At 42.7% G+C, this 13,236-nt stretch overlaps 1 protein-coding gene across 2 annotated transcripts in view; it reads left to right on the forward strand.

Annotated features, from left to right (window-relative positions):
• Positions 1-13,236, forward strand: part of C8B (complement C8 beta chain) — a 186,219-nt gene that overhangs the window by 42,165 nt on the left and 130,818 nt on the right. For both annotated transcript variants that reach the window (XR_014052798.1, XM_081486762.1), the window contains exons 11-13: positions 662-902; positions 2,950-3,078; positions 5,586-5,749. Coding sequence is in view for 1 of the 2 variants with exons in the window: in XM_081486762.1 (XP_081342888.1) it covers positions 662-902; positions 2,950-3,078; positions 5,586-5,749 (534 nt within the window). In the remaining variant the exon portion in view is untranslated. The remainder of the gene's footprint in view (positions 1-661; positions 903-2,949; positions 3,079-5,585; positions 5,750-13,236) is intronic.

Here is a 13,236-nt window from a genome sequence, read left to right on the forward strand (position 1 = left end):
CAAGATGGCCCACACTCTGCCTGTCCAGCGTATAGCTCCCTGAATAAACATTTTTTCTCTTTAAACGAGGCTTCCCTGGTGGCTCAGATGGTAAAGAATCTGCCTGCAATGCAGGAGACTTGGGTTCAATCCCTGGGTCAGGAAGATTCCCTTCTCCCCTGGAGAACGGAATGGCTACCCACTCCAGTATTGTGCCTGGAGAATTCCATGGGCAGAGGAGCCTGGCGGACTATATACAGTCCATGGGGTTTCAATGAGTTGGACACCCACCACTGAGCAACTAACACTTCTTCTCTTTAAAAAAAGAAGCATCAACCAAGAAGCTGCCTTTGCCGGTCAGCACACCCCGTCTCCCCTTAGAATGGTGCGCAGGCTCCTGCTGTTGCCTGCCCTGTCTGCTGCTGCTTCCCTTCCTTCTCCTTTCTTATTTGCCGCTGTAAAGAAATGAACAAAGAGCAAGCTCTTCCAAGCCGAAAAGGACATCAGAATATTTCTGAAAAATAAAGGCTTGTCAAAGGGCCGTCTTCCCTCAGGTCTCCTAAAGGAATCGTGAATGATGACCCCTGGCCAGAACATCGGATGATATTTGCAAAGTTCATCTTCTCGTTCCAGATTCCTAACTTTAAAGGTCTGCTTTTCCCTTGTTGGTCTTTTCATTTAGAAAAGCAGATTCCTGCACGCACGCTCTGACCTTGAAGTAGCGCATTACAAGCTGAAACCCAGAAACCTCATGCTGCATCACGAATTCCTTCAGCGAGTCAAGCGGCTGCCCTTGGAATACAGCTACGGGGAGTACAGAGATCTCTTCCGTGATTTTGGAACCCACTACATCACAGAGGCTGTGCTTGGGGGCATTTATGAATACACACTCATCATGAACAAAGAGGCAATGGAGAGAGGAGGTATGCTGCCCAAGGACCATGTCTTTACTGATGGGGCAGATGGAACTATGAGTTAACAGGGAGAGAGGCTTCTATTCCTTGTTGGGGGAGGGGTTTTAAGTTACGCTGCCAGTTTTCCTTCTCCCTCCCTGGTTTTCCTTTCACAGTTTCATTTGCAGATTCCCCATCCTTTGTTGATGTGTTGAAGGTGGTCCTCCTCTGCCAGCCCTCTCTCTGGGCAGTCCTGTTTTCTACATAACTCCCTCTAGACAATAACATCTAATCTCCTGTCTCTAAATGCTTTATACATGCAGATGTATATGTCTATCCTGGATCTCTTCTGTGTACCGAAGAGCTCATGTAGAAATGCCTCTTTGAGATCTCCATTTGAATATCTACTGACCATCAAAAACTTAACATGCCCCCAAAGAGAACTTTCACATGTTTCTTCTGTAGTCATCTGCAACTCAGAATGATTCCATCATTCAATCAGCTTTGAGGTGATGCCAGTGCTGTTGGTTCCTAAACCACACTTTGAGCAGCAATGTCTTAGATTATCAGAGCTTCCAAACTAATATTCAACTCCCATTTGCCTTCCACAATCCATTCTCCATACAGATATTACAGGTCTTTCTAGTTGTAATCAATGTCAAGTCTAAGATATGATTTCTTCCTCCCAGTCCTGTACTCTTTCCTGCAATATGGCATTTGTCAGGTTAAGTGACCTGCCCCAGGTCACCCAGGTTACAGTGGCAGAGCCAGGTTTCGGTTATAGGTCCAGTGAACTTGCAAGAGGACAGAAGGCATATAAGGTAAATTAAGGTCAGTGTGGCCTCCCTCAGTCTTGCCAAGATTAAGGGTACTGTCCTCCATACCAGAGGTTTCAAAAGTACTTGTCATAGTTCCTCTGATTGCTTTCTACAGAAAGGTTCTATGATCAAGTTGTGGAAACATAATAGATCCCACTTTGAGAGTTTCACAGGCATACTGAAATCAAGTGACCTCTCCATCGCTTTTGATACCACATTTATCACTGACTTGACTGCATAACCCTGGTTTCTTGTCATTCTTGCTCTTAGAAGAAATATAAGAGATATCATCATGGGATTCATGTTTCAAGGAACATGCTTTGGGGAAAATGGATCCACATCAACGTTTCTAGCAATCCCAGGTGTTAAAGCTGTTCTCCTCTCCTTTCCTTGACCTCAAATGCTATAGAAAGGTGCTTATATGTCATATGGAAGACTTCAGCAAGCCCAGGACGGGAAGGGGCCTTGGGGAGAATTGGAGAGGAATAGATGGGAAATGGTCCAGAAATGAAGACGAAGTAAGGGAAACCGGTTCTTCTCTTTGCCAGGGACTATACCAGACTTTGGAGAAGGCAATGGCACCCCACTCCAGTACTCTTGCCTGGAAAATCCCATGGACGGAGGAGCCTGGTAGGCTGCAGTCCATGGGGTTGCTAAGAGTCGGACACGACTGAGCGATTTCTCTTTCACTTTTCCCGTTCATGCATTGGAGAACGAAATGGCAACCCACTCCAGTATTCTTGCCTGGAGAATCCCAGGGATGGCAGAGCCTGGTGGGCTGCCGTCTATGGGGTTGCACAGAGTCAGACACAACTGAAACGACTTAGCAGCAGCATACCAGACATTTCATAAACATTATCTCAACTGATCAAGTAACTGTTTGTAGTACATCAAAGAGTAGAGGAGGGAGGATAGCTCACAGCAGCCTCTATTCACTGGGTCAATGCCTAGAGACTTGATAAGAAGCCATATTTTTAGAAAGCGACTTCAACCTCATCCTGTCTTTGGAGAGCAGCAAAAACCCTCTGAGTATTTGTAGAGGCTGAAAGGGGAAGTTGATGCTGATCTTGAATGGAGTCTCTGCCCTTGTGCCAGGAGCTGCCTGCTGCATTTCTTGTCCCTAATCTGGCCACCCGTTAATTTACACCTGAGTCCCTGTGAGCCTCCAGGAAGGGTTTGGCGTCAGGGATCGACTGCAGGAAAAGGCCCAGGACAAATTGCCATTTTAGGTCATGAGCCTCTTTTCTTGCTTCCTTCAGATTACTCTCTTAAGGACGTCCAGGCCTGTGCTAAATATGATTTTAAAGTCGGCGCCGCCATAAAAGCGGTCTACGTGAAGCTGGGTGTGTCGGAAGCCACATGCAATAACATTCTCAATGAGATAAAAGGTGAGTGGCAAGGGCATGTGACTTCTCTGCTGATCATCCTTCCTTCTCCAGCAGCCCAGACCCGTCACTCTTTAAGCTAAAGATTGAATATTCCAAGGCATTTCAATTAAAATACTAATTCATTCAATAAAAATCTACCTAGCTCCTACTATGTATTGGTATGCAGAAATGAATACGATGGTCTTCCTATCTTCATGATATTCACATGAGTAGGCAAACAATTAAAAAATCAAGGACAGGGCAGTAATAAGCACCAAACTCAGTCTGGCTTCCTGGAACGGGGTCATTTGAATGGCAGCTTGAGGAGTAAGGGATCAAGGTTGCTTTTAGGCAGGGGAAAAAAAAAAATCTAACAATGAAAATTTGCTCTGAGGGCCGGAAGTCGGCCTAGCTAGAGGTAGGATGCTCTAGGCTGGAGAGGTAGGAGCCAAGTGGAGGCAGTGGGAGATACAGTTGAGGCAGCTAGTCCTTACCTGAAGCAATGGGCAAGATGGAAACTAGAAAAGCAGGCAAAGCCACAAGTCATATAGCAGAGTCCACATGGCAGATGAGACTAGGAGTGAGTGCTAGAGCCAATCTAGGAGCAGAGATCTCGGAGGCCACACAGGGGAGCTGGGAATCAACACCGAAAGTAGAGTAGGAGAGAGAGGCTGATCAGCAGGGCTCTAGTCCCGACCTCTTCTGCACCCTGAGCTACTCTCCTTCATCTGCTCTACAGACTAAGCTTGTCCCTATTTCTGTGATCACATGTGGATGAAGAGTTCCACAGCCAAAGCAAAACAAAATAAAACAACAACAAAATGAACTGCTGGTCTAGAAGAGTTTCTTGTGACTGATGTGCAGTGAATACTGTTGTTTATTTTGGTGGGGCTGGGTTGGAACATGCATCCTACATAGGGAGGCATGCAGAAGACATACATGCTCTTCAAAGAAAACTTATAAAGTAAACCCCCATCCAAGTTACTGGATAGAGCATTACCCAGTACCCCGGGACCCTTGTCAGTTACAACTCCTCCCTCCCTTTGAAGATAACACCATCCTGAAGCCTCTGTTAAACACATCCTTCCTTTCATGATAGTCTTACCACCTACATGTATTGCTAACCTCTATGACTTAGAGTTGGGCTTTTCTGGTAACTCAGTGGTAAAGAGTTTGCTTGCCAATGCAGGAGATGCGAGTTCAATCCCTGGGTTGGGAAGATCCCCTGGAGAAGGAAATGGCAACCCACTCCTGAGTTCTTGCCTAGGAAATCCCATGGGCAGAGGAGCCTGACAGGCTACAGTCCATGGGGTTGCAAAAGAGTTGGACAGGACTTAGCAACTAAATAAAAACAATGACTTAAAGTTGCTTGTTTTTGAACTTTATATGAATGAAATGTAATCTTTCAGTTCTGGTTTTTTAATTTTGTTTTTCTTTGATATCATGTTTTTCTGTAGAACTATAGTTACTTCATTTTCATTGCTGCATAGTATTTTATTGTATGAATATATCACTTTGTTCATTCTGTTGTTAAATCTGGATTATTTCCTGTGCCAAGCCATTATATTCAGAGCTGCGGTGAACATTCTTACATACTCTTCTGACGCACATGTGCAAGAGATTCTCTAGGGAATGTACCCAGGAGTGAAATTGTTGGGTTACAGAGTATGTACTTATTCTACACTAGGTAATACTGAGATTTTTCTGAAATGGCTGTATCAATTTATAGTCTGATCAGTAGTATACAAGACTCCTTTTGTATGATGCTCAAGTGCTACAAGCTCAGAGTGGAATAGTCACTTTATACCAGTTTCTTTAGCATTGGGCACAAGAAAAATTAGAATAGGAATGACTTACTGATATGATTGAGGGCTTTCTGGGAAACTGCTTGAGAAGTCAAAATAATAAGAGTAGACATTGAAAAAAACAGTAGACATTATTTAGTGAGTATCTATTACATTCATGCTCACACCTTATAGATTTTCCCACATTTGTCATATGAGACAAAGAAGTGGTATAGCTCAGAGGTTGGGCACGGTAGTGTCAGTAAATTCTTTCCCTCTAGTGCCTAAGATTTCTTATCTGCAAAGGAAGGATTATATACTTCCTGTTTCATACTGAAGATTAGGTAAGTTAATACATGTACAATGTTAGATTAGTGAATGACACATAAATGATGAATAATCTTTGTCTGTTTACCTATCTATGATCTGTCCCTATGTATGTATGTATGTATCCGTCTATCAGCTATTTTCCATAGACTCACTTAGCGACTATCACTTACAGATGCTAAAAATAAATATCCCTTTCTTATCCTGTCTCCAGCTTGTGTCATGTATGGTTGAGTGCACTGCCCTTTTGCCCTTGCACTGTGACTCCTTTGCTGGCAGGGATGGGTATCGTCCCACTTACATCTCCAGGGCGACCTCCCTTAACGTTATAGTTACCAGGTTGTCAGGTGGGTTGCAGCAAATTTCAGGGTATGAAAATGGATCCCCTGACATGCCAGGGCTCCGTATCCATTCCAGACAGAAACAAGAAAGACAGCATGGTGGAAGACTTGGTGGTCGTTGTACGAGGAGGAGCAAGTGAGTATGTCACTGCCCTGGCATACAGAGAGCTGCCAACAGCGGACCTGATGCAGGAATGGGGAGATGCAGTACAGTACAATCCGGAGATCATCAAAGTTAAGGTACATGCACCCACCCCACCCATCCTTTCCTCTATTCAGAAAACAGCTTCTGAAGGGTTTCCCTGAGCCAGGGTATAGAATACAGAGCTCAGTAAGAGCTCTGTATAGATACCTTGAGATAGATACCTTATAGTAGAAAATGTATCCAGAGTGAACTGATGGTAATACACTGCACAACACCAGCTAGAGACCCCTCACTTCCTCTCACTTGGGCTCCAAAGTTGCTCAAGTAAGTTAACCATCGGCTTCTAGTTCCAGGCTTCTTAAAAAATCAATATTGTTTGCAGTTTATTGGGGAATCCCTCATTTAGTTCTTTGTTCGTTTAAACCTTCATTCCTACAACCAGCAAGTCATTGCTAAGTTCCTGTGATGTGATGGGAACTAAGACACTGGAGGAAAACAGAGGAGGGCGCAAGGATGAAAAATGCAGTCTATGCTGAATAGTGAGATACATGTATGCATTATTGTTTTACAGGACAGCATAATACATAGTGGTAATCACTAACACATTTTGGGCACCTACCATGTTCATGATACTCTGCCAAGGACTTTGGGAATGTTATTTCATCTAATTCTCATGAGCCTGCAAATTTAGTATGCTTATCTCCATTTTATGGCTGATAAAAAAAAATCAAGGTCACAGAGGTTTCATCCATCTGTGACTGCTCAAGAGTCCAGACCTGAAAAGTTGACCTCTTCCCTCCCCTCCAAATTTTCCTGTGGGTTTGGAAAATAGAAAATAATGATCCCAACCACCTGTCACCCAAACAATGGCAGTTTTACAACCTTAAACTAAAAAGACATTTGCCAGAGCAGCGCTGTCATACACATCAGCAGGGTTGGTCCTTGCCTGTGGGTACTTCAGCACGTTGTCCATGTCAGATCTTACACTGCCCTCTTCTTGCCATTGTCTGTACAATTATTGATGGTCCGGCATCCACCCTCCGGAGATGTACTCTTGCAGCCAAGGAGAGGAGTTAAGGGGCTGGAGCTCTGATGAGAGGCTGTGCAGTTCCCGAACTTGGCAGTCTTCCAGTGTCTTTATTTATATGTCAGTTGCATGGTTGCTGCAGAACAAGAAGGCTGCCATTCAAATCCTTTGCTCTGCCACTTATTCAATAGTGACACTTAGGGTTGCTGGCAAGCATCAAGAAAGGTAAAGTGAGCCGTAGCTTGCAGGCGGTTCTAGAGAAATCTGGGATGGGCTGATGACATGGTGACATTGGTTGGTATCACAAACAAGCATGGGAGAGAAAAGAGTTCATGGAAAAATAGACTCCTGGTCTTTACTTTTTACTGATATCTTACCTGAATTTTGTTTTAAACTTAGAGTTAATGGATTGCTCTGGTTACCTATGCATTTAGGTTGAAAGTGCCATCATGGGCATTGGGAATGTCAAGTATCCAGAAGCAGGGGATATGATAATGGAATGTGTGTTGTGTGTGTTTGTGAGAAAGAGAGAGAGCACATGTTAGCATGCTAAGCATCTCAGACCTGCCACCATCCTCAGAGATGTGGCACTTTGCTGATGGCACAGAGGCTTCCCAGCATGTATGTGATGCCCTGGAAAGTATTGTATCTACTATCAGCGTAGTGCTGTGAAGGGTTGTGGGGACTAAAAGGTGAGAGATTAGAAAATCAGAGATGTTTCCAGTAGTGGCAGAGGTGAATTTGTTGAAGGCTTTTATGCCTTTCTCCTATATATCCCTAACTTGAGTTGGAAACATCTATTGTAGTCATAGATTCTTTCTGGCAAGAGAAAACTGTGTATGACTTCATATTATCTCAAAATAATTCTCTTCAGAATCAGCTTACCAGGTAGTTGGAGCAGTAATTGCTTTCCAAGAGAGCAGAGACCACTCGATAAGGAATTCCTAGACACAGAGTATTGGCCAAGGCTCATGTACATAAACCAGTCTTAAAGATCAATACCTGAAAACACAGTTCCTATAGAAGCCGGGTAGGCAGGAAAGAAGACCAGAGAAGAGCCCATTCACATTGTTAACTGGTGAACATTAGATATAGAAAGATGGCGCTTTGTTCAAAGAAGAGGTAGAGAAATCACTGGACATACATAAAGAGAACTTTGAACACAAAAGATTGAAATTATATCCAAGATGAAATAGACAAGCATACATCTAAACATAGAAGTAAATTTTACAATATGTTTGCTTTGTGATTATAAGAAAATAAAGAATTTATGAACTAAAAAATAGAAGCCGAGATGTTTAGACACTAATCAGATGAAAAGGGAAATGGCTGAATGTAGGAAGCCAAAAGCACAATAGTAGAATCAAAACCTACATTGGAAACTATAAAGAACAGAATTGACACTGCAGAAAATTGAGTCAGTGATGTGGAAGGTGCTGTAAAAATGTTCCTATAATGCAGAAGCAAAAGACAAAGAGATTAAAACAATTATATAAAAGAAATATGATGGACAGAGAGTACAGAAGTGGAAGTCTAAAACCCAGAGCATTCTTCCTGAGAAAGATACAAGATTAAGTGTGAAGATGCATTAATCAAGCACATAATAAGGGAAACTTCCCTGAGCTGATAATGCAAAATGAACAGCTCGTTGAAAAGCAGGCAAAGTACTGAAGATAAAACAATACTGAAACATAACGTGGTCAAATTTTTTACTTTGAGGAACAAATAGATCCTACAAAAATAGAAGTCGTACTGATCTTAGAATTATTCGCAGTGCTAAATGCCTAAAGACTGTGAAGTGACAACCATGAAGGAAAAAGCTTATGTCCCAGTGAAATGGTCTTTAAAGGATGGAAAAGTTCCCCAAGACATTCTGAGGAGCCTGGCAATAGAGGATGTCCAAATAATTCTGCACTTCAGACAAAGAAGGGATATTTTTTTTAGGATAAGCATCTTTCAAATATTTCATGGGACATATTTAGTGGCTCAGATGGTAAAGAATCTGCCTGCAATGCAGGAGACCTGGGTTCAATCCCTGGGTTAGGGAGATCCCCTGGAGAAAGACATGGCAACCCACTCCAGTATTCTTGCTTGGGAAATCCCATGGACAGAGGAGCCTGGCGGGCTACAGTCCATGGGAAAGAGTCAGACATGACTAAGTGACTACCACTTTTTCACTTCATAGTAAAATTTCATTTGTTACTTATCTGAAATTCAATTTTAACTCAGAATTCTATATTTGATTGGCAACCTTAGTCACAAAGTCTATCATCCATGTACATATCCATTGTGGTTGGGGTGGCTAGGTTGTGGTCTGGGGTTCAGGCTGATGGAGAGTCCATGGTACAGAGCGTGGCATGACCAAGTGTAGAAGGGAAGATACAGTGGTGAGTGGTTCAATGAGGCATCAGGAGAGCCTTGGTTACGCCGCTGTGAAACAGCCCAAATTTCAATGACTTAATCCAGCCAAAGTTTATTGCTCAGTCACATATCCTGTCCAAAGTGTACTGGCCAAGGGGCTTTTCTGAATATCACTGTGGGATCTGGGCAGTGGAGGTTTTATCTTGTCATGTGCTCCCAATATCATCACAGCAATGGTAAAGGAATGGGGAAATTCACCACACTCTGCTGCCAGAGCTTCAACCTGCAAGGGATGCCCCATCTGCTTACCTCTCACAGCTCAGAAAAAGTCACGTTGCAAACCTGCCCTTAAGGGTGGTTCAGGGAAAAGCAATCCTGCCAAGTTCCCAGAAGGAAAAGAAGCTGATACATTTAGTAAACAGTGATAATGACCATTGCACTCTACTGAAGCAACTTGTTCAAAGATTCTCTAAAAGCAAGTTACTCTGATCAGTTTAGTTCAGTTCAGTCGCTCAGTCGTGTCCGACTCTTTGTGACCCCATGAACTCCAGCACGCCAGGCCTCCCTGTTCATCATCAACTCCCGGAGTCCACCAGTTTAAAACGTAAATGCCGTGGTAGCATGAATCAGTAAGATAATTCGGACTTAGACTGTCAGATCTCACTTGAAATAATAAATTCTGAATTTCAAATAAGGAAACCCACAAATATTATTAAATGGAAGATAACACAACAACAAAATAATTTACCACACGTGAAATCTTTCATGTGTAAGGAATGATACTGTTCATAAGAAAAATATCTCAAAGAAATAGAAAACTCTCAGAAGAACTCAGATGATAAATAAGCAAAATTTTAACTTCTCAGAAATAAAAATGAAAATTAAAGTAACAGTAGAATGTATCTTTTGCCTATCAGATTAATGATGATTAAAAATCTTTAATACTCAACTTTATTGGGAGCAATGAGATGGAAACTTTTATATTATGAAACAGAACTATAAAATGGTACAACCCTTTAGGAAAAGAATTTAACAGTATATATCCAAGACATTAAAAATGTTTACAGTGTTTGATCCAATAACCGTAAATGCAAAAATCGATTATAGCAATCATTTTAAAAGTTGGTAAAGATGTATCTATAAAGACCCGCCTCATTTTATGCTGCTGTAGTCTCACTTTATCTGAAGTTTTGCTTTCTGAGGTTCAGTTACTCATGGTCAACCATGGTCTGATAATATTAAATGGAAAACTCTAGAAAGAAACAATTTTTAAGTTTTTAATTGCAAGCCATTTTGACTAGTGTGATGAAATCTTGCACTGTCCCACTGCATCCCCACCTTGGTTGGGGACAACCATCAACACCATCTGCTCCTGACATCCAACCCCTGATATGATCTTGGTTCAGTAATCCAGGACCACCCTAAGCAGATGAACTTTCTGATGACACATCAACGATAGCCTGACACTATGTCATAATGCCTCTGTCATTTACTCACTTCATCTGATCATGTTAGCGCTTTATGATCTCATGTCATCACAAGTAGAAGAAGGGTAAGTACAGTACAATCAGATATTTTGAGAGACAGAGAGAGCACATTCACATAACTTTTATTACAGTGTATTGTTATAATTGTTCTATTTTACTACTAGTTCCCATTGTTAATCTCTTATCATGCTTAATTCATAAATTAATCATAGTATATGGGTATAGGAAAAAACATAGTATATGTTGAGTTTGGTACTCTACATAGTTTTGGGCAATCATCAAGGGTCTTGGAATGTATCCTGACTGATAAGGGAGGACAACCATATTCGTAGTGGCAAAAGGAAAAAGAAAAGTAGAAACAACCTAAAGATTCAATAACAGGGTATGGTTGAATACACTGTAGTTCACCAGTACAACAGGATACCCTGTAGTCATGAAAATCATTTTATCAAGGATTATTGAATAGCATAGGAAAATGTTCATAATATGATATTAAGTGAAAAAAGTGGAGTGTAAACATGTGCTTTTCTTATGCCATCAATTTGGTATAAGTATCTGTCCATCGACCCTTCCAAAAATATGTTCGGAAAGGGCACAAATCGCAATGGTAACAATTCATATCTTCTGCTTACTGAGTGTTTCTCTGGTAAATTTCTTTAAGTTTTCTGTGCCTCAGCTTTGCCATCTATAAAATGGGGATACAGAAGTCTATGTAAACTGGGGATACAGAAGTCTACCTGACTCCTAAGATTGTTGTGAAGATTAAGTTGGATAACGTATGTTTTTAGTTCAGTAGCTAATGAATGCTAGCTATGGCAATGATCAAGAATGCCAATCACCAGGATCCATCATGGGGGACTGCATGGAGTTTTATAGACCGTGCCTGCCTGGCGTGCTGCAGTTCAGGGGTCGCAAAGAACTGGACATAACTTAGCGACGGAACAACCACCACCATCCCTGTGCAGCAACATAATCAACAGTTTTCACAAGTGCAGATGTGCTAAGGACCCTGTGATCAATGTGAGTAGTTAGGATTGGGTGTCTGGGGGAGAGATGTAGAAGAAAGAGGGAGGAAGGGAGGAAAGAAGAAGAGGACAAAAGAGAAAAAGACAGGAAAAAGGAACCAGCAAACCAAAAAAAGACAAGTGAGCCACATTAAGTTGAAAAGGAAACTGTGGAGGGAATCTTGAGGAATTGCTGCCAAGTTCCAAGGCAAACTGTCCTGGAGAACCCTGGGATAGAGGTTCGAAAGGAGAATAATCACCATTTTAATCACCAGTTTTCATGAACTAGTGGGAGAAGCACAGATTTGGGATTAGAATCCTGGCAGCACTATTCAATGAGTTCTTCAACTTAACCTCACCTGAAATGGCGCTGGTAATGGCTCCCGTGTGAGGATGGAGGAGGATCATAGCACAGCCCCTGGCACACAGTATATGTGGAAGGTTTATTCTAGTTCTGCCACTGACTTTATCTCTTGGAGCAGATCTCAGAACTAGTAGGAAAATGCCTGGTAGGTTAAAAGCAGGTTAAAGGCAGCCTTTCAAGGTGCTCTGGCGGTAAGAGCAGGCTGTTGGAGGAGTTCATTGTGGGTGTATAGCAACCCTCTATGTACCCCCGCCTACCCACCATGTGTGGCCAGAAGCTGGACTATTCTGCAAACAGCCTCTGGATCAATTCATTGACCACAAAACGGTGAGACAATGGGACCACCAAGGGGCCTTGCTTTGCCCACTGAAGTGAAGGTCAGCATCAGATGCATTAAGAAATGGAAGCAATTTTCTTCCCACTAGAGGCTTCTATTAGGCATGATTGCCTGTGTTTAGACGGACCCTAAACTCTCCAGGGCCAGATCACAAACAAAATCTGGCGAGGAACCTGACCCTGGAACTGAAACTCTGAGCCAAGAGGCTCTGAACATGTTTAACCTCCTCTTTGGACTTTGCCTCTGTCTTTTCCAAGGCCACAAACACCCCCACATCCATCTGTGGCCTCCTGCTCTCAGACACTGCCATGCCCACTGAGAGCATCTTTCTCTCTGCTTGCCACACCCTGGCCTCCATGCCAGCTGCTGTTACCCTAACGAGGCCTCCCATTCCCTTTTCATCCTTATACCCACTCTTATTAGCCGCTCTCACTAAGCTTGGGGCTGGACCCTGGAGACACAGCTGAGCAGTATATAGGTCTGATCTTCAGGAGCTTCCAGTCTAATTAGAAGTGAAGGAAAAGGGACTTTAGCCCAAAACATTGACCATGAGGGAGAAAAGAGGTAGAATTTGCATTGGATGAGTAGCGTAGATAGTATGCTGGGTGTTTCATAGTAGGAAGGTGTTCTGGAAGCTTTAGAGCTTGGAGAGGTTTCCCTAATGGTGGCTCTTGCATGACATGAAGGATTTTCACAGGTTTGGTGTGGGGGGGTATTGCTGGAACAGGGCACCTATAATACTTCCAAAGAGCAGCTTGCAAATCACCTCCCCTCTCCCACCAAAGAGAGATTAACCAGCTGCTCCTCTCTACCCTGGTTGCTGTCCTGCAATTGGAGAAGGAAATGGCAACCCACTCCAGTACTCTTGCCTGGAAAATCCCACGGACGGAGGAGCCTGGCAGGCTACAGTCCATGGGGTTGCAAAGAGCCGGACATAACTGAGTGACTTCATTTTCTTCTCTACCCGTTACAAGTTACCACTGTTATCTGTAACCACTGTTC

Source organism: Giraffa tippelskirchi, chromosome 5 (assembly GCF_054371585.1).
Source record: "Giraffa tippelskirchi isolate mGirTip1 chromosome 5, T2T-mGirTip1v1.2.pri, whole genome shotgun sequence".
Taxonomy (NCBI): domain Eukaryota; kingdom Metazoa; phylum Chordata; class Mammalia; order Artiodactyla; family Giraffidae; genus Giraffa; species Giraffa tippelskirchi.